At 40.5% G+C, this 27,267-nt stretch overlaps 1 protein-coding gene across 3 annotated transcripts in view; it reads left to right on the top strand.

The window, feature by feature from the left end:
- The window catches only part of JAK1 (Janus kinase 1), an 84,096-nt gene that overhangs the window by 36,735 nt on the left and 20,094 nt on the right, over positions 1-27,267 (top strand). The window contains exons 2-10 of one of the 3 annotated variants that reach the window (XM_005300071.5): positions 12,487-12,562; positions 13,419-13,617; positions 15,959-16,082; positions 18,377-18,599; positions 20,539-20,702; positions 22,161-22,503; positions 24,963-25,151; positions 26,111-26,268; positions 27,061-27,184. In XM_005300071.5, the coding sequence (XP_005300128.1) occupies positions 12,557-12,562; positions 13,419-13,617; positions 15,959-16,082; positions 18,377-18,599; positions 20,539-20,702; positions 22,161-22,503; positions 24,963-25,151; positions 26,111-26,268; positions 27,061-27,184 (1,530 nt within the window). In that variant the 5' untranslated portion in view covers positions 12,487-12,556. Of the gene's footprint in view, positions 1-12,482; positions 12,563-13,412; positions 13,618-15,958; positions 16,083-18,376; positions 18,600-20,538; positions 20,703-22,160; positions 22,504-24,962; positions 25,152-26,110; positions 26,269-27,060; positions 27,185-27,267 lie in introns of those variants that run through there. The other 2 variants (XM_005300070.5, XM_024103842.2) reach the window with 2 other exon arrangements.

Raw genomic sequence — 27,267 nt, 5'->3', positions numbered from 1 at the left:
AGTCATTGGGAACTATCTCCAATTCAACAGATTAATCATTAATATTTGGAGGATTTTCTTGCCATGCTGTATTAGGATGAGAACATCACCAGACAGACATTTAAATTGTTTTATTTAACTAAAACAACAACAACATGCTCTGGCTACTTTGTAGGAAACTAAGTAGCTTGAATACTAGCTGTTCCCTGGAGGAGAAGGAGACTCTGAAACTTTACCATAGCCCTGGCAAATTGCTGAGGCACCAAATTGCGACAGTTGGCAGATACATGCACCATACAATGAATTTCATGCAATGTTCTCTACTTCAGAAGGGAAAAAGTGTGAGCCAATGCTGTTGGTATTTCAACCTGCAGTTTCAGAGAGTCTAAACACTTCAGACTTTAAATATTAAGAGGCTACTACAACTCCCATAGAAGTCAGTGGCAGTCTTTTTTGTTAAGTTTAATGGTAATTGGATTAGTCCCAAAGTCAACCTTTTAATATCCCAATCACACAAAAAGGAAACCAGTCATGTCCTGTAGTGTTCTTTTCTGGAGTTTGGGAATAGATTTTAATAGATCTGTTTCCATAGTAATCTCTTAATTCCCACCTACCCCCCCTCCAGTTCTCCACTTCTTTTACAGATACTATACCATATTTTAGCTAATGTTCCTACAGGGGCCTTTCTTGGATAACTGTCCAATAAAGCATGGATTTTGATGTGTGTGTCTGGAGCGAAGTAAAGGCTCACTGGCGTGGCACCTCCTGCTGGTTGTCTTGGGAATTAGCTCTCCAGCACGCAGAGCGCCTCCGGGTGGCCGGTGACTCACCTGCTGCTGGCCCCCCCCATGTTCCTCCCGGACCCCTTTACCTCAGAGTTCTGCCCCAGCAGTAGCCCCATGCTCTGGATCTCCCCTCCCAGGGAAACCCCAAACCCTCTCACCCACCTTGCCTTAGTGACTACTGCCAGTCGTCATCTAGCCCCACTCACTGGGGTAAACTGCAGTCTGTCATGGCCCCTCATCATTGGCAAGGAGGTTGGACCAGCTGCCCCTGCCTATCTCTGGGCTGCACCTCCCAGCCCCAGTACCTTTACCAAGGCCTCAGCCTGGGGAGTTGCCACACTGGAGTTCCCCTGCTCTGCTCCAGGTACCCTTTTCTCCCCAGCAGCTAGGTCCTTCTCTCTCCACAGCTAGAGCGTGACTGACCCAGCACCTCCCTGAGCCCTTATAACAGGGCCAGGTGTGGCCTGACTGGGGCATGGCCCCAGTTGTGGCTGCTTCCCCAATCAGCCTAGCCCTTTTCTCTCAGAAGCAGGGTGACTGCCCCGCTACAGTACCATAAAGAATAATTTCCCCACTTCTTGATTATCTCTATTGTTGAGATACTTATACTGCTATCACCTTCTCCGCTTCTGAACCAAACTTGAGGAAGCCCCTTAAATCAGCACTGCCACCGGGAAGAGGCTGGGTTTCCTAAAGAGCTGCTTCATTGCTGGGAAAGTGACATGGCTCATTGCCACTGTCGTTCCATAATTCATGTGAGAGGTGAAAAAACACAGTGAGAAAGGAGAAGAGTAGGAAGAGAAAGGTGACTAGGCTGAGGGGGAGGGCAGAGAAAATAAAGGAAGGAAGAGTTCTGAAAACTTCTTAGTTTTGTCCCTGAAAAGCTATTCAGCCTGGAATCCCCTTTCAGTCTTATTAGCATCCAGCATGTACAATAAACTCTGTTTAAAATGTTTGACTTGTGAAAAGCTGTGTTTAATTCTTTCCACTGACATGATGCTATGCCCAGGTCTCTGTCAAGCCCTTCCCTCGGGGCACAGTTCATAAAAAACCCCCACACAAAGTAACACAAAACAAAGCTATCGCCCTGATCTACACAAAGGCAGGGGCCCAGATAGGGTGACCACTTGTCCCGATTTTTGGGTCTTTTTCTTATACAGGCTCCTATTACCCCCCACCCCTGTCCCGATTTTTCACACTTGCTGTCTGGTCACCCTAGGCCCAGAGGACCTTCACTCTGTACCTGTCTCTGCTCCAGAACTAATCACAAGAGCCAATGTCCCTCCTGCATATCTCCCACTGAGCTGGCTCAGCCCTTAACAGGGATCACACCTGTTTTCTCTCCAGCTAGGTCTGATAATTTAAAAAGGCTGTGCCCTGGTCCCCTTGCCCTTAAGGCTATAGGCTAGTGTTTGGTGCATTGGCTTCGTGATGAGTATACAAGTGTACAAATATCTATGGTATTTCTATGGTGTCTATCATCTTGGTATTTAAATACACCTCTACCTCGATATAACGCGGCCCGATTGAACACGAATTCAGATATAACGCGGTAAAGCAGTGCTTCGGGGAGGCGGGGCTGCGCACTCCGGTGGATCAAAGCAAGTTCAATATAACGCGGTTTCACCTATAATGCAGTAAGATTTTTTGGCTCCCGAGGACAGCGTTATATCCAGGTAGAGGTGTATTTATGCTTATGTGCATCTAAGGAGACTAGAACTAAAGTGCAGGTTTCAGTTATGTCATAGTGGTTTTCTTAAATTGCCTAAACATGGGAAAGTGCTCAATATTGACTGAACACTTTATGAGAATATGATGAATTGGATAGTATCTGTCCAGGAATTGTATTATGTCATTTGAAATGACTGATAGATTGGAAAGTGTGGGTAAGGAAGGAGGATTCAGATATGGTCTCTTTAAATTTAATGTCCTAGAAACAGGTTATGAAAAATTGCTGGCAACTACCCTGACCTCACCAGCCAAGGCAATGGAAGCCTAGCATCTAGAGAATTTCAGCTAGGAAAGACAGAAAATATGCCTAGTATGATGTAGAGGGGTGTGTCTGTGAGAAGAATGCTAGTTACAGATTAAAAAAAATAAAAAAGTGAACTTTACTTGGATGTCCAAGTAGGCTAAGAAAAGATCTTCATAAAAAGATGACATCTAACTAGGTTCAAAGAAGCTCTTGAAATCAAGCTGGAAAGGGATAGGAAATGGACATCACTCAATTCACTCAAGGAAACTGAGCCCATATAATATTGAATATGGTCCCAGTCAGTCAGTGCAGGGCATCATGCCAGCATGGGGTAGAACTGAACTCAGACTCCATCTGAGCAAATCCTTTCTGCAGGATTCGGTTGTTAAAACTGGAAATATGTCTATTTGCTCATAAGCAGTGCAAGTAGTATTGCCTGTAGTTAAGGCTGCCAGACATATCTCATTATAAAATCTGGTTTTCAGATGCTTAGAACTTTGCCACCCTTAAACAATTTGGGCTGAAATTTTCCAGGATGTCTGCCTCAGGCTGATTTGTTTAAGAAAATTTCAGCAAACACGGGTCAGCCGTTTCTCCGAGTGAGTGCCATAGAAAGGCCCAGAGGAAATTATGATTATGGATTCAGAGCAGGGTTTGAATACTATGCAGGAAATAAGGCATGAGGGCATATTGAATAATGAATATAAAACAAACTATTGAATAGCTGCTCATTCAAAGAGCACAGTCCATCCTGGGCACTAAATGAGGCAGGGATCCTGGGGGAAAATACAATGTGATTATGTAATTAAAGACTGTATCATAAGGCATACACAGAAGAGGGCTGAATTAAGGTTGCACAGGCAGCCTTATTGCTGCCATTTCCTAACCTTTGGGTGTGTGACTTTGCAGCATTAATATACTTTTAATGCCGTTTTGGGAATGTTATTGGAAAGAAACATCCCTCCCACTCCCCTACATACAAATATGAATTGTTCCATGGCTGAGTCAAACAGCAGGAGATTTCAAATTATTCAATTACTGTACCTGGCAGGCCAGCAAAGCTAATAATGAGCTTGAGACATGGAGACTTGAACCGTGACACAGTGCCCTGCTAAGGGTCAGAAAAGGAGTTGGACAGTCTGGGGGAGAGAGAGACCCTGAACTAATGCTTTTCTCTTTTCTGTAACCTCAAGGGCTTGGGGCCTAGTTGGACAAATCTATGGACTCTTAGATGTGGATGTGCTGTGAATACCATCGGTTTTTGTTTTAAAAAGAATGTCCCTTGTTTAGTTAAGGTCTTTGTGGTCTTAGACTGTTTTGGGTATATTCATATATAGCCCAGAGGATTAGTACAGTGGAATCCATTTAGTGATGTGAAAGTCCATTGAGTTGCATTGTATTAGTTTGGGACTATAAGTGAGCTTCCCTATAGCAGTTGATTGTAATGAGTTCTATATTAAATGGTTTTTAAAAAAATGAGAAGAAGGTAGAGTGTAATAAGTAGAACTCCTTGACCTGCTTTGAATGTACAATGCCTAACACTGTAATTACTATGGGGAAGTTGTGCTAAAAATTTCTTTGCCCACCTTGTTATGCGTTAGTCCACAAACTCTGAATCCAATGTATATTTTCTATGACAATCAAATATCCCTGACTTGAAGAACAGCTCTGTCTCTGTCTTGAAAGCTTGTCTCTTATACAAACAAAAGTTGGACCAATAAAAGTAGGGGCTGTCAAGCGATTAAAAAAATTAATCGTGCTGTTAAACAATAATAGAATACCATTAATTTAAATATTTTTGGATGTTTTCACATCCAAAAATATTTAATAAATTTCAATTGGTATTCTATTGTTTAACAGTGTGATTAATCATGATTAAATTTTAAGTGTGATTAATTTTTTGGAGTTATTTGCGTGAGTTAACTATGATTAATCGACAGCCATAAATAAAAGATATTATCTCATCCACCTTGTTTCTCTAAGATCCTGGGACCATCACACCGCTACAACACCGCTACAACACCGCAAACAAATATCCCTTTTAGTATGTTGGAAAATCATTTTCCTTACAGATAAATTAACAATATGTTACAACAATGGCAAATGACATTTACACAAGTAAATTACCTTGTTATTACTTCCTCCACCATTACAGTGGCTAGTAACCAAACACAAACTTTATGTTAAAAAGAAAATTTTGAAAAACCTCCTTAGAAACAATACTATCTGGGATTGTCCTCTCCCTTCATTTTAGTGACTTTTGCCCATGAAAATGGGCTCTTTTTTTTCTGAAGAGTTTATCTTGCTTCTTAATTCTTCATTTGTACTCAGACCTGTTTGACCGGATACTAACATCCCCAGCAACCAACTGATCAGAATATTACATAAGGAGTTATTTGTAGGATCCATATGATTGTTTAAAAATACTACTACTTATTTTTGTACCAGTACCGCTAGTAATAAAACAAGGGAAGCAAAATTCACAACAAAAATCACACACCATTTAATGTACTGTAGTAATTTCAAGTGAGATTACAGTGGACAGATCCCTGTCCTGTAAACTGTGTCCTCAAGCTATCTTGGTTCTCACCTTCTCATAATCCTACCCAATTAGAATTTCTATAGTGCTTTGCATCAGAGGATCTCAAAACACTATGCAAATGTTACTGTATTACTACTCTCAAAACTGCAAAATAAGCATACAGTAGAATCTCAGTGTTACAAACACCTCAGGAATGGAGGTTGTTCCTAACTCTGAAATGTTTCTAATGCTGAACAAAATGTTATGGTTGTTCTTTCAAAAGTTTACAACTGAACACTGACTTAATACAGCTTTGAAACTTTACTATGCAGAAGAAAAATGCTGATTTTAACCATCTTAGTTTAAATTAAACAAGCACAGAAACAGTTTCCTTACCTTGTCAAATCTTTTTTTAAGCTTCCCCTTTATTTTTTTAGTAGTTGACATTTAATACTGTACTGTACAGTGTTCGCTTTTTTTTGGTCTCTCCTATCTGATTACGTACTTTCAGTTCCAAATGAGCTGCGTGGTTGACTGGTCAGTTCTTAACTCTGGTATTCATAAATCAGAGGTTCTACTGTATCACACTTCTAAAGATTGGAAAACTGAGGTACAGAGATGTTACGCAGCTTGTCCTGCATCCCATAGGAAGTCTGCGGCCGATCCAGAACTTCATCTAGACTACCATTTCTCAAATGCGGCCACCGTGGCCTCATGCGGCCACCAGGGAGTTTCCCTGCGGCGAAAGCAGTTTCCCGTGCAGTGGGGCGGGGCGGGGGGGGGGGGAAGCATTAGCCCCTCCCCTTCCTCTCTCTTGCTCCTGCATGTGCTGCCTGTCTGGAGAGACAGGTGGGACACACAACTCTTAAGGAGCAAGATGAGGCAGCACAGAAGGGGTGAGAAGACGAGCAGCGAGGGTGAGGAGGCAAGAGGCGAGCAGCGGGCAGGGGAGTCTGGGGGGGGGAGCGAGGAGGCGAGTGGCGAGCCAGCAGCAGGGTGAGCGGGTGGGGGGGGGGGAAACTGGCTGCAAGTGGGGGAGGCAGGAGGTGAGCACGGGTGTGTGTGAGGAGGTAAGGGGCGAGGCGAGCAGCAGGCAGAGGGATGAGGAAACGAGTGGCAGGGGGGCCCTGGTGGAGGAGTAAGGAGGCGAGCCACGAGCTAGCAGCAGGGTGGGGAGGGGTCTGTCTGTGAACGGGGGAGTGAGGAGGCGAGAGGCAGGCAGATGGGGGAGTGAGGAGGCGAGTGGCGGGGAGCGCCCTAGCAGAGGAGTAAGGAGGCGAGCGGTGAGCCAGCAGCAGGGTGACAAGGCAGGCAGGGGGGTATGGCTGCAAGCGGGGGAGTGAGGAGGCGAGCGGCAGGTGGGGGGAGTGAGGAGGGACACAGGAGGTGAGCAGCGGGTGAAGGAGTGAGGAGGGACACAAGCGAGTGGCGGGCGGGGGACTGAGGAGGTGAGCAGTGGGCACATGGGCAGTGGGTGGAGCCCCTCTTTGGGGAGGCTAGCCCCCAACTCCAACCCTTCTGCATGCACTCCCCCCCGCAGCCGGAGCCCTGAGCCCCCCAGCACTGAAGCCACAAGCCCGGAGAAGCCCTGAGCGCCCCCGTGACTGGAGGGACCCCGGGCTGGCTGAAGCTCCAAGTCCCCACCACCTGCCTGGAAGAACCCTGGGCCAGCTGCAGCCATGCCTCCCCTTCCCTCCCCTCCCCACCACCCTATCCCACTGCACCCCAGACCCAAGCCACCCAGATATGTTTTTCATTATTATTTGGATTTCTATTATGTAAAAGCCTTTTTAAATTTGCTTCAGAATAGTTATACAAACAACCACTTTTACCAAAAAAGCAAAAGAAATAATAATGAAAAAGACAAGAACGTGCAAAGCACCTTATTTGTGTTTCTATTCTGTTAGGTCCAGTAAAAAAATAGAGATAACTGTGCATGATTTTTTATTATTGAATCTGCAAAAAAAAAAAACAAAAACCAAACCTTAGATAAATATATTACAATGATTTGGATGTATATATTTGCTTATTACTTAAAATTATTAACTTTAGGAAAAATAAATAAAGAAAAAGTGTAAGTGCGGCCACCAGCAAGAGTTGGTGGCCACACTCTGAGGCCACCAAAAAATTTGTTGCGAGAACCCCTGATCTAGATGGTTCAACTTCCATACTCACGTTTGAGCCATAAACTGGGAATTTCAGTAGTGCTTAAGAAAGTTAGGGAACAGGTCCCATTGACTTTCAACATATCAAAAACTCTCCCCAAATCCTTCTTCTAGTTTCCCAGTTAGGCACCTGAACTGCATTTCCTTAATTAGGGGAAAGACTTTTTGAACTTTATGGGAGTTTTGCCCTAGTAAGGACTATAGGGTCAGCCCCCAAATGTTTGCTCCCCCCCCCCCAGGAGATAACTGTCTAAAACCATGTCTACAATAGGAGCTCTTTACTGGACTAGGAATACCAGTATATGATACTGGCAGAACTCCCTACTGTAGATGCAATTTATGCTAACAGAACTGTGCTTTTGTAAGTATAGCATATTCCATCATCCCCCAAGCAGAACAAGCCATACCCATAAAGTGCAATTTTACTGGTATAACTGAACCTACACTAGGGGCTTCTGCTGAGACAGCTGTATCGGTCAGGGATTACATCACCTCACACTCCTGATCAACATAGCTATGCCAACAGAAGTCTGGAACGTAGGCAAGGCCTAAGCTTCCATTCATTTCCAACTCCATTTCTTCTAATAAATCCATTGGCTTCTTGTTTCTGGTTCAAGGAGAAATCAGCAAAGAATTTTAAAAACATTGGTGTTATGCCTTTTTTTTATATAGAAGGCTTGAAAGGCTTTTTAAAAAAACAAAAACAAAAACCAGTGGGTAGTGGGGTGGGTATTCTTGTTTTTTGTCTTAGAAATATAAGGAATGTCAAGTCTGGTCTTCCATGGTTTTGCTGATGGACTTCTTGGTGGGAGATCTCACAACTCAATTGAAGATGTGGAAGGGTTAAATCTTTAACCAATAGATTGTGTTCATTAAGTATTAGAGTTAAGTAAAGACCCTCCGGACCTTACTAGAGCAAAACTCCTATAAAGTTCAGAAACCACAAACGAAGAAGTTTTAAACAGTTTGGCATTTAGAATCCCTTTCTTTTGTTCCTCTACTTCCCATCTCTTGGATGTCCTAATTTCACTAGGGCCTTGTCTGTATGAGAAAAGTTGCATCAGGGAACTAAACAGATGTGGTTAAACTGGTGCAACCTGCTCATGTAGACCAACTTAAGTTTGTTTGTTTTTTTAAACAGAGTAATGGGTAAATATTTAGATTAACCTATTTTGGAGGAATTCTGTGCTTCTTGCTATTTCTAATTAAGAAGCAAGCAGCATAGTAACAGAAAATAGTAAATTCCATAAGAATTTAAAACATTTAAATTTCATAGAATTCATGTAATAAGAATATTGTCATTAAAATTCTTGAAGATAACCCAAAATGTAATGTGTGGCTATAAATTAGGCTGGAACTGAGTGACCAGGTTATAGGACTTGTGGAAAAATTTCCATCAAAAGTACTTTTCGAAGGAAACTTCAATTTTTGATTAAATAGTTTTTCACAAGTACTGTCTTTCCATGGAAAAATTTGACTTTTTGTCAAAAAAGATTTTTTTTTTTTTTTTTAAACAAAAAGGTTAAACTTTTGGCAGGAAAACCCATTTTCTAGCCAGTTCTACTGTCACCTTTCATGAAAAATTCTCAAACAAAATTCTGCTAAAAAATATTACATAAATAGTTATGTTTTCTGTATTTCTTTTTCTCATACTGTATTGCTGCACAAAGACATGACTTCTGTTTTTCAGAATACTTCTGTTTCTCATTCTTATTCCACACCTGTAGTGAAGTGGTCAGATTCTCCTCTTTTACTCCTGTGGAATCCATTCACATATGGTTTAGACATATGTAACTGTATCAGAGTAGAATATAGCCCATTATCTACTATTTGTGACTTGACAAAGAGCTGGTGTGTGAAATGATTATGAAGCCACAGAAGGAAATACTATTTTTCAGATAGGGACGAAATAGCCAGCACAAGCCAATGAACTCTTGAGAAACAATTTTCATACAAGTATCAGAGGGGTAGCCGTGTTAGTCTGGATCTGTAAAAAGCAACAGAGAGTCCTGTGGCACCTTTAAGACTAACAGATGTATTGGAGCATAAGCTTTCTTGGGTGAATGCCCACTTTGTCGGATGCATGTCAGGACTCTCTGTTGCAATTTTCATACAAGTATTTGTAGTAATAAGTTAGGAAACAGAAGTCCAGAAAAATTTGACATAGCCAGATTTGATTCTAAATGGAATGTTTCTTGGAGTTTTCCAGCAGGTCTGGTTGAAAGGCTAGATTTTTTTAACGCTAGGGTCCCATTTTGCAAAAATCCCAAGGCTTACCACCACGCCGATACACACTCCTTCTTCATGTGCTGCTTGGTAGCAAGGGTTATGACTTCTTGTTGTTGTTGCTCAAATATTACTTTTGAGTGTTTTCTTGGCTTTAGGTTATTAATATGGCAGGTTTTATTTCAGACTTTGATAAATATTTTTAACAGATTGTAGGAATACCATAGAAGAAATCTTAATTTAAAACTGTGAAGCCTTCAAGAGAGTAATATTTAAAAAACAGAAAATTTTCCAAACAAAAAACTGTTCGGGAAATTTACATCTACACGTTGTGGCTGGCTTCTGTTATTTATAATGAGATTAATCTACCCCCTAGATCAAAACAGCCTAAGAGGTTGGACCTTGAGCTGAACTTTGGCTGGCTTAAGCCCAGTTCTGGTTCAGACAGGTTATGAAAAGTGAAGCAAGTGGAGCTCATGGATTGAGGAATGGCTCCAAACAATGGGTCTAATTAAAAAAAAAAAAAACACAACACACCAGTAGGGGGTTCTCTGTTCATTACAAGCACACCTGGATCTCCAGGCAAAACCACTGTTTGTGGTGGGCATGCCCCATTTCATCTTTGAGACTATCTTTAGCAGCTGCCTGTTTGTCAGCCTGTCTCCATAATCATGATTGTTCTGTTAACTGCTGACTTGTCATTGGAAATACCCTATGACTGAACATCACAAATGTCTGGTAACATTATAGTCACTAGGCATAGCAGATGTTGTGGGGAGCAGAGTGAGGCAATCATTAAGATAGCTAGGCCATAGTTTTAAAGGTTGAGAGGAGGACTTTGGAGTAGACCTAGAGTTGACTGACACTGTGTGCATGATTTCTTTTTAGTCTGCACTATTTAGATGGTGGGCCTCTGCATGCTACACTAGTTGCAGCTTCTGAGGAAACTTCAAGGGTCCACCTCAGCAGTAGGCCAGTCTGGAGATGACAAGAGCATCATCATAAACTTGCTATGGGTCCCAGATCTGTTTATGTCGGTTCCTTGGTCAAAAAGAATTAGATCTAGAATCTGAAAGTTTCAGGCACACAATATATATGCACATGTGTGTACACAATTATTATTGTAACCCACACTTAGATTGTAATCTCTTTGGGGCAGGAGCTGTCTTTTTTTTTTTTTTTTTTTTTTTTTTTTTTTACACAGCACCTAGCACAGTGAGGTCCTGGTCTGGGATAGTATTCTACTCCTGGGGGAATTCTGCGCCACTGGGCATGCACAGAATTTATGTCCCCTGCAGATTTCTTTGCTTCCCCGCAGAAGAATGACTTTCTAATGGGGAAGCAAAGAGAAGCCACAAGAGCGGTCATGCGACCCTCTCCAACAATATGTTTCAGGAGCCCAGGGCAGCCGGCAGAGCGGTAAATCCTTGTGGGACAGGAGGCGGGACTGGGGAAGAGCTAGCTGGTGGATCCTACCTTGTGCCAGGCTCAGCTACTAGTCCCGGCGGGGCTGGGGAGGACAGGACTTCCTCTTCCCTTGCACGGTATATGGGGCCTGGTCAGACCCATCCCCAGATTTCTCCCCTGGCTGAAGGAAGCTCTGCAAACTCCTCCCCTACCCCTGCTTCCACACCCATTGCTCCTCAGCTGCAGGGGGAGGGATCCCTGTATAGGGAGCTGCTCCCCCATCCACCCAACCCCCACGCATTCAGACTTCCTCATACCCAGACCCTCCCGCCTCACCTCACCTCCCTGCACTCAGAATCCCTCCTACCCCCGATGAGCCCCACTCTCCTGGCTCTAAGGCAGCAGGAGGTAGAATAGAAAAGGGCTGCCACTACCAGCCTATAGAGTCATCATTATTGGGCTGGCTACTAGCCAGTCCTAGGACTATGATTGCCAGTAGCAGCTACTCTTAAAAAGCATGTGCTGTTGGCTGAAGAAAGCATTGGTCCTCCAGCCCTACCCCCAGTGATCCAGCACTGGCTGTTAGGGCTGGCATCTTTACCTTTCGTGTGGTGGGGAAGCATTTAGTTAATCTGAAATGTACCCCAAAAGTGTTTTAATTCTTTCATTGTATTGGTGTACATAACACAATTGTTATAGCAATGACAGTAAATATTCTTAATGAAGACGTACGAAAGACGCTTGAAATGCAGTGTGTGGATTTTAAATGATTTTATGCCATTTTTCTTTCAAGACATATTTTAAAAAAATGAATTTTGGTACTGAACGCAATAATATCAAGAAGACTATGTAATAAATGCCAAGTTATTGAGCAGACATTGATTGTCCCCAGAAGTTTATTGTAAATGAAACAGCACTTACTGTTCTTTGGTATTCCTGGAATTGTTACTATAATTGGAAACAAGAGTTATGAGTTAAGTGTAGCAAAAGAGCAGTGAGTTGAAAAGCAATAGTTCTGACTTATTATAAGATTTACAAGAAGCCAGGATAGGCTTTTTATTTTTCTTTCACATTTTAAAGCGGTGGTACAATTTTTATGATTCATTATATATGCGCTTGTCAGGATTTTTAATTTTATGGCTTCACAAACATATTAAAATAGAGTAAGCCCCGGTTATGAGGGACTCTTATCGTAAAGGGAGTCTTTATCATTAGGTGAGTTGCCCTATTAAAATCCTTGCATTTAAATTCTATCTTTCTGTGCATAAATAATTATTGGCTTCTTTGCATATCCCAAAGCACATTGAAGTCAATGGAAAGATTCCCGTTCAATGCAGTTGGTTGAATGTCCATATATTGTTTGGCTTATAAAACTTCTCAAAACAGCTCCCTTTTGAGTTGACATTTCTTCTCCTTGTTCCCAGACAGGGTTGAATTGCTTCTGGAAAGTTTGAAGAAAATCCATTCTCCTGTTTTGGAAGACCAGACATTCAGATAAATGCAGGTGTGTGTTTTTTTTTATGAAATACTTATGGAGGCTATATTTTTTGGCTTTAATTTGTAATGGAATTAGACTTCAGTAGAAGCATTCATTTAGGACTCCTCCCACAATAAAACCTGGGTTCTTTGCCAGTCTAACTCTACTATTGCTGTTTCCTTCCAAACAGTGTTCATAATGCAAGGTGCTATTCCTGATTTTTGTCAAGTTTGCATATGTAGCACATTCCAATCTTAAGGACATTGCATTAAAACTGTCTAGTGCTAATGTTACATATTGAGGGGTGGAAAAAGCAGTGCCCCTTTTGGTATGGCACATCAAGTTTAAGAAAACGAAGAAAAGTGTGTTACAAACATTTAGTTGCTTTAGCTGCTTTTAACATATTCAGCTGAAAAAGCAAGTTAGTCAATTCCTTTAAGGCATCTAAAAATTAATCTATATTATTTTTTAGCCAGTAGGTTGTGATCCCAGGATGGTGTTACTAAAGATAATTGGGAATGGGGGTGTTGCAAGACATTGAAATTTTTATTACAATTCTAAAGCAAAGAAAATAAAATTTCCAGAATAACTTTGTTGTGGCCAAAACTTCAATGTAGGGGTATGTGTGGGGCAGGAGCATTGTTGCCATTGATACTTATATTTTAATTAGGGATCACCAAACTGAAAAGGTTGAGAAACCATAATTATATTCAGAAGCCTACTTAAGTGAAGAGATACTGAAATAATTTTCACTTGTTTGGCCTGAACAAAAACCTCGATCTTAGCACCCCAGCCTGAGACCTGAATGTGGCTTCAGCTTTGAGTGAAATATCAAACTTGTCATCACGTTTTCTCTGTGAATTTGTTTCCTCTCTGAATGCAGTATCTAAATGTAAAAGAAGATTGCAAAGCCATGGCTTTCTGTGCAAAACTGAGAAACTCAAAAAAAAGCGAAGTGACCACAGAAGCTCAAGAGCAAGGATTGGAAATATTATTCTATTTGCAAGAGAAGCCTCCCATTCGGTACACCAGTGGCGAGTATACAGCAGAAAACCTGTGCATTGAAGCTGCCCAGAAGTGCTGTGAGTGTTGCAGTATTCAGCTACTACTAAGATAAAATGTATCATAAATAAAATTCATCCCTCTCTGGTCATGCAAAAATACTCACGGGGTAGGGTCAGGGCTAGAAAACTTTAATAATAATAATAATAATAATAATCTATGGAGATATCCTATCTCCTAGAACTGGAAGGGACCTTGAAAGGTCATCGAGTCCAGCCCCCTGCCTTCACTAGCAGGACCAAGTACTGATTTTGCCCCAGATCCCCAAGTGGTCCCCTCAAGGATTGAACTCACAACCCTGGGTTTAGCAGGCCAATGGAATTATTTTTTGATTCTTTCATGGGGAGAAGGGAGAATGAGACTTTCCTCTGCCGAAGAGCTGTCGGTTCTTTACCTAGAATCCAAGGATCCTAGAGGGATGGCAAAAAGCCATGACCCTCCACTCCAACACTGACACTTCCATTTATCATTGACTTTAACGTGAGCAGGATTAGGCTGTCTTTCAAGAGGTATCCTATTACACAGTTAAACAAGGCTATTTTCACTGTAACATACCAGTTGGCAAACCTGTTAAGAAACCCTTGCTGCAATACCAAAGCACATAGATTCACAAGATGGCAGTTGGGCTAACTGGCAAAATAACCATTCCCCTCTCTCCCTGATACTTCTCTCATCTTGTTACCTGTTTTTCCCCACCCTCGTCTCTCACTTCCATGTGTATGGTCACTGGTATATACAATACTAGTAATACACTAGTGTACTGTAAAGTGAGATTAGAATTATGCACAATTCAAGTTATATAGAAATTTACAACAAAAAGTGTATCAGTGGCTTCCACTATGGTCTCAGTTCAGCAAAATACTGAAACAGATGAGTAAGCCATTGAAGTCAATGAAATTTAAGCCCACGTTAAAGTGCTTTGATGAAATGGGACCTATGTAACTAGGGTCCAATTATCTTTTTGCTTACAACAGTTTTACACTCCACTGTCTTCAGCTGAGTTATTTCAACATACTTTGATTGAGGGGAGATTCAGGCCATTTAATCAGGCTCTTATTTATGACTATGTCTGTTCACAGTTTCCTTGAAGCTTCAAAAAAAAAAAAAAAAAAAAAAGTTGGGATCCCCCCCTCCTCCCATCTCCCTTTTGGGGTTGAGACATCCAGTGCTCTCCTCATCTGTTTCACCTAGTTACTCTACCCTTTCCTCAGGATGGGGGTAGGGGAAATCTCATGGTTAAACTTCATCAAATATATATTCAAGTTGGCTGCTAATGAAAACCATTTATGATAAATTACAGCAGATACTTAAATCCATTTATTATTTATGTTAATAGTTTAAAAGCTGTCAAATGCCTCTGTATTTATTCTAACACACACACTGTCCATTGCCAGTAACTTCTGGTGTCTAATTTCTAACCACATCTAGTTAGAGTTGCAAAATTTTCGAAGTGTGATTGAGGGAACAAGAAGAACAGGAGTACTTGTGGCACCTTAGAGACTAACCTAAGGGAACCTCCTTCCACCTTCTTTTATGCTAGACCCATAGGAGACACCTGATTTATAGGTCCAAAAGTCCTGTTTGTTTTAATTCCTTGTTGCTGCTGTCAGCCTACCATTTTGTGAAATGCTAGATTTTCAGTAAGCCTCTGAAGCTAGTCTCTGTTGTAAATTACTTTCTTATGGTGCTATACCATCAATATGCCTCCAGTGCTGCTGGATTACATGAGAGAGCAGCGAGTATCCTGCCCCACATTGTATAACTGTACAGTTGGCATAGTCAGCATTTATTTTCCTCAATATTTTTGGAATTAAGAAAGCATTTATTTGAGAATGGATTCAGTAAAAACTGAGTGAGAAGCTCAGGATTTGGCCCAAATTCAGGAAACACTTAAGCACATGCTTCAGTGTTGTCCTAAATAGAGATGCTTTCCTGAGGTACAGGGTCCTTGTGATGTACATGCTGCCAGATAGTGCTCTCTTCTTTTATTGACAAGGAAACCCAAAACAGAGAAATTAGATGGCTTCATCCCTGTGAAGACACTGTAACCTGTTTTTGTTGTATTTTAAAGGGAGGTTGTCTTCATTAAAAACAAACAACATAGAAACAAGTCAACTGGAGTGTTTTGTTGGAAAACCCTGTGGTGGATTAGTAAACTCAGATGGGACAGTGACATCACTTGCTTTCCTACCCTTCAACTCAAGGAAAAGGGATGTTTTTGGTTTTAGCAAAACAAACCAAAGAAATAAATCACAGAATTTTGAACAGTTTTAATAGCACACTCCCTCTCCTGGGAGCTGTTGAAAGTGGAGTTCAGCTTTCAGTTTGTGAGTTCATTAATTTATTTTTTCTTTTTAACAGCTGTATCTCCATTGTGCCACAATCTCTTTGCACTATTTGAGGAGAGTAGAAAACTCTGGTATGCACCAAACCATGTCTTCAAAATAGATGACAAGACAGCACTCCGGCTCCATTATCGCATGAGGTATGTTGGGACAACTGAAAGATGGATTATTTCAAGATTCCAGTGTGCGTGTTTTTTCAAATATTGTGTGGCTAGTGTAACATTTAGAGCTGAACTCAGTTTAAAAAAAAGCAAAAAACCTTTCACAGCCAAGTTGAGAGATTAACAACAGGAAAGGCTGAAAAGGTCTCCAGAATGTGTGCATTTTCTACATAACCTTAAAACAACCCCAAACCACAAAGCTGTAAGTGACAGGACTAACTAAAAATTCAGAGTGCAAACAGCTGAGCGCCATGGTCACATCGTAATATTCTGTATTTCTGTAGCACTTTCCATCTGAGGTGTTCAGAGTGCAACTATTAATGAATGTAGCTTCACAAAATGTTCTTGTGAGGTAGGAAAATACTGTTGTTATTCCTGTTGTATACACTGAGAAACTGAGGCACTGAAAAGTTAAGGGCCAAATTCGGTGTCTCCCCCACACGGGGAGTGGGGGAAGGAGAAGGTTCAAAATTGTTCAGCATTGGCTTAGCTTGGCTCCCATTGGATTCCCATCAACTTTAATGGGAGCAAAGTCATGCCAGTGCGTTTGAACACCCGCTCTCAGCTCGAAGGGGAACTGGTGCAATTCCATGGTGGGATGGGAGAGAGCACAAGGAAAATTCAGAACTCTGTGAAAGGGATCTGCACATCAGCAGATGTTTTGCTCCACCCTGCTGGTCACAAGCCTCTGCTGAGTAATTGTGTAAGCTTATTGCTACCTTTCCTTCTTTTTGTTGTTGCCTCCTTTGCTGTGTTATGTCTGAAATTAGACTAATTAGGCCACATTCTACTTTTTTTGCGCTCGAAGGCACTTTGCACATTTTGAACATTATAAGTTAATAATCCATAATAGGGTAAAGTAATTCCCTTTTGAGTATTTTTGTGAAAAGTTTGTAGTTTTGTTCAACTGCCTGATTTACGGAGAATGTGCACTAGCTTTTTCCACCAAAGAAACCCTTAACTTTATTTTAATGTAGCTTTATGCGTGTGACCTTCTCTGCGATACGTGCAGTAGCTATTGTAGTTTTCCATGTTCACTTGACCTTTAAGTACATTAAGATATCTAATCTTACCTCATTTCAACCACAAAATAGCATTCTAAGGTTACTTATCATGCAGGTTTAGACAGACAAAACTGTTTAAGATTCTAAAGGTTGTCAAAGGTTTGCAGAAGTCTGTGTAACAAACAAGATGGCATTCAGCGTAAGTACTGACTTTCACCTCATTAGAAATTGTCATTTCAGATCTCTGTTAATGTGAGTCGTTAGTGAACAGTGTTGAAGTAACAGTTGAATAAGGACTGGATCCGTACATGTTCAACGTTTAACATTCTTACAGAGCACTCTGAAAACTTTGCAATTGATTAAGTTTGTTATGTTCTTTTAAGTGTAAATATTTAAATGAGCAAAGTAAGAATTATGGCAAAGGATGTGTTAATTCAGACTTGGATTAACTAAATTTTACTTAACTGAAAAAGTAAATATGGATTTTTAAAAGGATTTCACCTTGCATCATTTAAACTGAGATGGTTTTAAAGGAGCTTAATGCTGGAGTAGGGTAGGGAGGGAAGCATTAAGGCACCCAGCTCTCGTTCAGTTTCAGTGGGATTTGAATTCCTCACTGTCTTTGGCCTCTTTGAAAATCCCAGCCTCAGCGTATTATTAGTAACATTCCAGCAGGCTAAGAAGTTTGTTTCAAATATATTTTGTAAATTGATTGCATCCCTTTAAAACTGGATTGTTCAGATTAGTCTCGCCCTTTCAATTCTAGCCTGATTTTTAGTAGCCATATTTTCATGAATGCCAAGAGTTGGAGCTTTAATGGTTGGAACCACCAGAAATGAGAGATTCCAAGATATCGTGTGATAAACAACACTGGTCCTAGTTCAAGCAAATCTTGAGATAGTGGCAGCTAAAATCATTTTAAAATTGGTGTGTGTTTATATGGTGGGCTGCACAGGGAAGAAACAGGATGGTGACTCAGGCTATTGTGATTTTAATGGCCAGTATTACCTACCTAACATGAATGCTATATGCTGTTTGAAAGCTGAAACTATCAGAGCTTAATAATATCACTTTTCACTGGTCCCTTAGACGGGAATGCTGTTTTGGCATGGGTCCAGTATTTTGGGCCAGTGTAATATTTTATTTGAGATTAGAAAGATTAAGGATGTTGACTTATTGCTAGACATTTATTTTAAACAGTTCAAAAATAGGTATCCAAAATACACTGAGGCTCTCCTCAGTTTTTAAAGTTCATGACTCTTTCTCAAGGTATTATTTTATGAACTGGCATGGGACAAGTGAAAATGAGCCATCAGTCTGGAGGCATTCTCCAAAGAAACCAAAGAATTCCTATGAGAAGAAATTACTGCCAGATGGAACTCCTATCCTTGACACATCTCCAAAGAAACAAAAGAATTCCTATGAGAAGAAACTAGTGCCAGACGGAACCCCTATCCTTGATGCAAATTCGCTAGAATATCTCTTTGCACAGGTAAGACATTGTATAACAAAGCCTTAAGCATTTTTCCTGTGGTTGAAATGGTTATATGCTTTATATGTGCTTGCATAAAACTCTCCCTTTCTCAGGTTTTAAGGAACAATCTTCCCAAAGAAATTAAAGGTAGAGATCCACCTCATTTATCATTGTTTGAGTATATCTTATGGTATATTTTCTGGTGTTTTATCCAGTCTGGTTTTAAAATGTCCAAAAACATGGAGCTTCCACTTTTCTCTTGAAAGGCTATTCCTCAGTGTAAAAGTGCAACCTTTGCTAGCCAACAGATAACTTCAGGGTAATTTGGAACAGCCTGCATATCTTACTTCTAAAAAAAATTGTGTGGAGTTAAAACTTTGGCTGAGTCCTGATAACAAAAGCACTCAATTACCAGCTGGCTTTTTTTATTTGTAGTTCCTTTTCCCTATCTGCTGTCTCTGTTTTGTGTATTTATTTTTAAAAAGAGAGTGAGCACTTTGAGGCAGGGATTCTGTCTTCTTACAATACGGAATACATTGCTGCCAGAAAACAAAAGATAATGTTGATAGAAGAAATTAACTATACAAAGGAAACAGGGAAATAGACCATTCATAGAAACTGAATTGGTGGAGTGCTGTGAAATGCACAAAGTAAACAAACTGGAAAAAAATAAGGAACGTTTTGTTGCTAACATCTTTATAGTACTCTTAGGTGCTAATTGTAACTATAGTGGCTACAAAATTTTCAGACAGAAGTGTGACTTTCAAAGCTGACTGTCCCTTTTTAGAAGCAAGATAAGTCTGAAGAGAGCTGTTAGGGTGATAGTGTGTTGCTTAGTTGTGAAACCACAATAAAGAAAATATAACGTAAACGACAGCCGAATGAACATTTGAGAAATCACTTTTGAAGGAAACAAGAGAACTGCATAGAATATATGGAGCAGAGATTTTTTAAGAGGCATCACCCCACAATGTTTTATTCATTAAATGATCATACATATGTCACAGTGTATCATAGTCTATGTAACTATTGCTTGAAAACTTTTATAATCCGTTTTTTTAAAAATAGCTCTTTATTTGGTCACTGTGGGGAAAAAAAGGATGTGCATTAAACTATAGGATAGGTTGTCACCCTAGCGAACATTATCAGACAGTGTTAGAGTGTTGACAAAATTGTACTTTTGGGGACTACCATTTTTAAAAAAAGAAGTGGAGTAGAAAAATCCCAACTCCAGTAGAAGTTAGAAAAAAGATCACTGCCCTGAAGAGTTTACAATCTGATCTTTAAGATGTGATTCAAGGAGTAACAAACAGAGGGATGGGGTGAGAAAGGACAAAGTTAATGAAATAAGATCATGACTATTCTGCACTGGATAGTAAATATCTTCATGGTGCCACAAAAGTTTATTTTCTTCAGTTATTTTTTTAGGCAACACTGAGGAGTGGGGGTCTTTGGAAGGATTTGAGTGGGATGTGTGCACCAGTGTACGCCCCAGTCTTGCAATGAGATGCACAAGGGATCCCCTGTGACCACAATGAGTTTCATTGAAGTCACTGGGGCTCTGCAGGTACACAGGTGTTCCTGCACATGTCACAGTGGAGGACTGGGGCTTTAGTGACCATCTAAGTACGATCTCTTTCTGTGCTACAGAAACTGCCATTGGAAAAAAAAAAACAAAAAAAACACACACACACCTTTTTTGTCAGGCACCATTCTTGCTGCTTATTCTCAAGAAGAAGATTTTAAAAGACAAGATTTGTAGTGTGAGGGTGGCCTGGATGCATCTTTATTTGTTCCATTTTATATGTCTATGTCCAGGAGAAGGCAGCACTTGCTGTTCTGGAAGGCTCTGCTGCTGCTTGTGTAGGTCTATGATTTTGTTGACCGTGTTGGTATACAGAAGATAGACTATTGCAAACATTTTGAAAGCAACTTGTTCTCTTTGCTTCCCATTAAGGGACAATATGATTTGGTGAAGTGCCTGGCACCAGTTCGAGACCCTAAAAATGATCAAGAGGTTCATGAAATTGAAAATGAATGTCTGGGAATGGCTGTCCTTGCAATCTCTCACTATGCCATCAAAAAAAACATGAAGCTGCCAGAACTTCCCAAGGATATCAGGTTAGTCAGGATAACTCTACACTCAGTACTGTGTATGCTACTGCCCTCTTCTGGATAGAATATTAGAGCTTCTGAAATGTGTATGGACACCTTGCCCTCTAGTGGCTGAGCCGACAGAGGATATAAGCCAGTGGTGGGCAACCTGCGACCCGCAGGCTGCTCGCGGCCCATCAGGGTAATCTGCTGGCGGGCCGCCAAATAGTTTGTTTACATTTGCATGGCTGCCTGCAGCTCCCAGTGGCCACAGTTCCTGGCCAATGGGAGCTGTGGGAAGCGGTGCAGGCCGTAGGGACTTGCTGGCCGCTGCTTCTTGCAGCTCCCATTTGCCGGGAACAGTGAACCGCCACCACTGGGAGCTGCAGGCGGCTGTGAAAATGTAAACGGTTTGGCGGCCTGCCAGTGGATTACCCTGACGGGCCACGTGCAGCCCGCGGGCTGCAGGTTGCCTACCACTGATATAAGCCCTGATGTTACTACAGCTAAAAGCAATTCTCTTTTAGCCCTTGTGGTAAGGATATGTAATTAGAAGATGCCCTTGAGTTCTGTTACCTGTTGGCTACAGTGAATTTTATGAAGCCACAGCATAAGTGACAACCATGAAGTCCTGAGTATTGATGGAATCCATGTAACTTCAACGTGTCAGTTTGTTATAGCAATAGATGACTCAGAATTAGCAACTTTATTAACTAGTAGGCTGCCAATGGTAAATTGAACACAATAGCCTTTAAATCTATTTTAGTAACGTTTTAGTTTCATGTAGTGTAGTCAAATTTGCCTCTCTTACCGCTTCATTTTAGTAAATGGTATATTGTGATTTTAATTTCAGTTTGCAATATTATTAAATATATTTACTTGATTATAATTACAACTCTGTTTATGTAGGTGGTTATAATGTTAGTTTATTGCCCAAGTAAATGTCAATTTCTCAAAAGCTATATCAAAGGTTAAGGTCAAAATTCTCAAAAGTGTAAGTCCATATTTAGGCACTTAAATAAGTGGCTTGAGTGGCAGAGGCGGTGAGTACTCACCGTTTCTATTGATTTCATTTGGTAACTTTGGGTACCAAGTTCAGAATTTTTTTGCCTAAAGTAGTGAAAAAAATAACTGCAGCTTAAATACTTTGTTACTATGTATTTTAATTAACTGTTCCTTAAACGCTTTGTTACTATGTATCTTAATGAGATAATACTGATTTGAGACAACCCCCTGCATTTATCTGAGGTTTTCAAATGTTTACTTATTGTCTGTATCTGTGTCAGGTAAAAAACTGGGCAATTATATCACGTGTTATGAAACTGCTTCTCGGTGCTCTCTGAACTGAGGGGTGAAAACATTATTTACATGCACTATGAAACTCTGCATGTGTTTTCAGTACGTTACTTTTACAGTAAACCAACTGCAGTTTTATAACAGAAAATTGAGGTAGCAATATTAATATTCCAATGTTTTTTTTTCTAGTTACAAACGTTATATTCCTGAAACTTTGAACAAGACCATCAGACAAAGGAATATCTTAACCAGAATTCGGATAAACAATGTTTTCAAGGATTTCCTTAAGGAGTTTAACAATAAAACCATTTGCGATAGCAGTGTCTCTCCACATGATCTGAAGGTTAAATACTTATCAACAATGGAGACTTTAACTAAGCATTATGGAGCAGAAATTTTTGAGACTTCATCATTGCATATTTTAACAGAGAATGAAAAACATGGATTTAATTTTGGAGACAATGGGATCATCCCACAGTATGAAGTGATGGTGACGGGAAACAATGGAATACAGTGGAGGCGCAAACCAAATGTGAGTGTCCATTCACAGACAAAAAGACTGAGGTTATTTGGGGTGGAGGGGAAAGCCTGCAAAAAAACTTGAATCTATTTTGGAAAATTAGTTAATTGAGAAGTTTCAACTTCAGACTGTTTGGTTTGTTTAGTAGCGTTCTTGTCATTCCTTTTAAATGGTTAGCAGAACTCAGTAGTCCTTTGCAAGTGGGAAACATACTAGTTTTTGCCTCTAGAAAAGCTTCATTGTAACCTGGTTTAGATCATAAGTGAAATAAGTGCAGCGGTCACAAAAACGTTTTTCTGTATTGTAAAACCTCCTTGTGGTTTGATCAATTCGTAGTTTTTGGACAAGATGAGATTACTAATTTGGAAAGGAAGGGCGTGGTAGGTTGGTGGCGGAATTGCATTAGGAAACTGGCAGAAAGCCTGCCTTTGGTCAGCACTAGTTCTTTGTTTTTGTGAGTGCTAGAAGTCACAATGAAAATTAATACCTGTACCAAATCAGCCAAACCAGATATTGCTCTGTAGGATTTCAAAAGCGGGATTTGTGGTAATATTCTGTACCCATCCAAGCAATGAAAGGTAGGGGTGTGGGTGTGTGGGCAAATGAATCAAACAGTAAATTGTGTTTCTGAAGTCACCTGTATTTAAAATGCTGCTCTCAATATCAACATTCATAAATAAGGCCACCTTCCATAACTACATGTATACTGTGTTCCCACACAGATTTACAGTTATGCCCAAAAGGGGGCCACTGGAGGACAAAGGACTATGTCAAATTGCCTTGTAGGTTTGAATTTTGGACCCTGTCCCCTGGGTTTGGAAAGTGCTTGGTACATTCTGGGAACTACAACCTCAATAATAATAAATGAAAAAGTTATATATAACTAAGTGGGAAGATGCATGTGCAGGAGTGCAGAGGACAGGGAATATGCTCCTTTGTCTTGGCAAGTTAACCATGAAAAACCTTTATCTAATTACTAGTTAGAGATCCTCCTTGTGGCATAATAAATATGGTGGGTTAGTAATGACCTCTCAAAAGATTGTTTTATAGTGTTATCTGTATGTGTGTACACTACACACAGAATTCCAATAGATATCAATGGAGAGTTCATGCATCGAGAGGAGAATGTGGCTAGTGAGTTTTGAACTGAGTTTTTGTAATACTTGTTAATTACTTTGCAGACATTAACTAACCTTTATTACCCTCAAGTACTATGTAGATAGCATTATCCCTTTTTTACTGATGGAGAAAGAGAAAGGTTAACTGACATGCCAAAGGTTGCACAATGAATTGTTGGCAAAACCAGGCTTGGAATTTGTGACACTTCTCCTGGCACCCACAGCTGTGAATCACCTTGTTACCACATGCTTCCAGAGCAAGGGAGTCTGGCTGGATATTTAAGTCCCTAACAGAACCAGCCTGTCAGCCACTGAAGTATTCTCCTCTGGGCTACACAGCACTGTCTTTGCCTTGCAGGTTGACAACAGAAGGACCCCAGCCCCTGAGTCCTTTCAAAGTGTCCCCCTGTAGTATCCAGCCCTAGTCACTGGATACCCACAGAAATCCCAGATCCCCTGTTCTCAAAGGAACATTGTACCTCCGTTTATCAGTTTTTTCTTTGACGACTGCCCTTGTATTATACACATTATAAAACAAAAGGAAGTTTATTTAAGAAAGAATAGAGATTCAAATAAAAACCAGCGTAAGAGATGGGAACGAATGATTAGCCTCTAGAAAACATGTTATGATTTTGTTTTATATGTAAACTAACAGGTTTAACCTCCTGTCTAAAGAAGCATCTCTCACCCAAAGCTCTCGCCAGCATTTTCAATCAAGCTGCTTACTTCCTCCTGTTCCTTTTCTCTCTGAAGCTCACACAGGCCTATATTAGCATTCGGTTCAGATGTGTGAGAGGAGACCATTGTGAACTATACAATACTGAATTTACATGTAAACAGCCAGCTAGACAAACCTTTCTTGTCTGACAGAAAATCTATTTTTCACCTTTGCTGATGGCCAGTCCCTTGAGACAGACCTTCAGAACATAAATTTCCAGTGTAAATGCATAACTCCTTGCATAGCATCTTTACATACATTTCACAGTGATGTTGATGCCCAGAGTGTCACAAGCTTTTATTACAGTCCTCATATGATATTCTTTGATGAACTCTGATGTGAATACCAGACTTGGGATTCCTGTACCCTTATGTACTCCATACACCCTCTTCCAGTTGGAATCAAGAGGTTCCTCAGTCATAGAATGTATGAATTATTTGCTCTCGATCCTGTTTCTCTAAATAGTCTTTTAGAGAATGAATGTCTTTATAAAATACACATTAAAGACATGAGTGACTGGTTAATTCTGAGGGCAGTGGTTTGAAAAATCCATCCAAGATTAATTTTAGCATGAAAATGTATCTTCAATGCTTAAAAAATATTTATCTGGTACTTTCATTCCAAAATGTTTGCAGGTTGTACAGCCTGAGAGAGAGAAACATAATAAACTAAAGAGGAAAAAATCAGACAGCAAAAACAAGAAGGATGACGAAAAAAACAAAATCCGAGAGGAATGGAACAATTTTTCATATTTTCCTGAAATCACACTCCTTGTCATAAAGGAGTCCACGATCAATATTAACAAGCAGAACCACGAAAAGATGGTAAGGGCTTAGGTGCGGTAAGCTCTTTTCCAGTAGAAGGATGAGCTAATGAGACAGTATTGCTGGACAAAAGTGGTGCCATTAATACCATCACTCCTGTTGTTTATCTAATGGGTACCAAATACTGTAATGTCAACAATTTGTGTGGTTTGTTTGTTTTTTTTAAAAACAAGTGCTCTGTTTTGAAGAACAAATTGATAAACAACATCTTTCTTCCCCAAAGCTATGCAGCTGTGTACGTGTCACTATCCATACCACCGCACTTGTTGTTATCCCCATCCAAGCCCCCCCAATATGTGGTAAACAACCCCACCACACACTTCATAGTTAGTTGTCTGTGACCTCCCTGGATGCACCTTGGCAAGATAAAAGCAGTGTGGAGGAAGAAAAGAAACAGCAATGAGCATGGCGGGAGAGGAGACCAAGAGAAAGATCAGGTGGGGAAGAGGCAGGAGAAGAGCATCAGCGAACATAGGAATAATGGCATTCCTCAAAGAGAGTACCCTGGCGTTTTCCTCCTGCTGAGGATTGTTTTGGATGCCAGAATTTAGAAATGAACGATCAAAACATGTGTGGCTCCAAATCCAGATTGGGCCTCCTGCATGCTCCTGAGAAGTCCTTTTGAATCAGAGGGACCCACATGGGTGCCAGACTCTGCACTCGTGGCTCTCACTGGAGGGTTAGGGTGTGTGTGTAGCCCACCATTTAGTGAAACCATATGCTCACCCATGCTAACTTGTCAAAAAGATATCTGGGGATATAGAATGGTCACTGTTGCCCTCCTAAATATTTCCTTGTGCTGTAGGTACTTGGATAACATTTTGCCCTCCCCTTTGAAAAATCCTGGGGAAAACAGTAGCATATATCAGTTCCCAGATTCTAACCCTCTCCTTCCCTCCTTTATTAATTTTTTAACTGAACTGCAATAATTCTTGACTAAAATGTCTTCTTTATTCTAGGAATTAAAACTTTCTTCACACGAGGAGGCCTTGTCATTTGCATCTTTAGTAGATGGATACTTCAGACTTACTGCAGACGCTCACCTCTATCTCTGCACTGATGTAGCTCCGCCTTTGATGGTGCACAACATAAAAAACGGCTGCCATGGGCCCATTTGGTTAGTTTAAATGCTTTTGGCTTGATTTTTTTTTAAAGACATTTATCCCCCTCCTAAAGCCATAGCACTACCCTGAACTAACTGAGGAAATTTAGGAGGGTTCTTGACTAGCGGGGATTTGCTAGCAAAGGATTGTAGGGTGACTTAATTGATGATGATCAAGACTGCTGGAAACCAGCATTTATTTTTACAGTTCCAAACTGTTTTCCAGATATTTGCATGTTCAGTTTGAGACAATCTGTTAAAATGTTGCTAAGATGGGAGAGAAGGAGAACAGCATCTGGTGTAAGTCATTTGAAACTCTAGGGTAGGATTTTCAGAAGCACTTACTGCTGGCCTAATTCTTCTGTTATTGAAGTGAACAATAAAATGGCAATACTCCCAGCAACTTCAAGTGGAGCAGAGTAACCGCTGAGCGCTTATAATAATCACACTCTTTATCTACTGTATTGTGCTATTCTACATTTCACTTGTAATAGGCTACAACTACATATAAAAACATAATGGCAACTGTTTCTGCAGAGAGGCATAGTTCTTCAAAATTTGAAGGTGCAACAAACAGAAAACAAAGCTATTGCATGCATACAGTTCTGGAAGCTTGTTAACAAATGAAGGTGTGTATACACACACACAGTATGAAGTATGTTTTAATAGTGTACGTGCTAGTATAGTGCAGTTGCTCATTCTTGTTCTAAAGACAGAGTAGCTTTCAAGAGGACATTTGATTAAAATAGCTTTGGAATGTAACTGCTCATTTGCCCATTATAATCATTCTTGTATTAACTGTTTCAGCACAGAGTATGCCATCAACAAATTGAGACAAGAAGGGAATGAGGAGGGGATGTATGTGCTGAGGTGGAGCTGTACAGACTTTAATCACATCCTCATGACAGTGACGTGTTCTGAAATCTCACAGGTATGTTGGGACACATCACGAAATGAAATTACCAGCATCACATACGATGTTGGAGTCAAGTAAAGGCTATAAACTCCTCATGA

This window comes from Chrysemys picta, chromosome 8 (assembly GCF_011386835.1).
Source record: "Chrysemys picta bellii isolate R12L10 chromosome 8, ASM1138683v2, whole genome shotgun sequence".
NCBI classification, from domain to species: Eukaryota; Metazoa; Chordata; order Testudines; family Emydidae; genus Chrysemys; species Chrysemys picta.
Note: the sequence above shows the minus strand (reverse complement) of the source record. Positions and strands in the feature narration are given on the sequence as shown.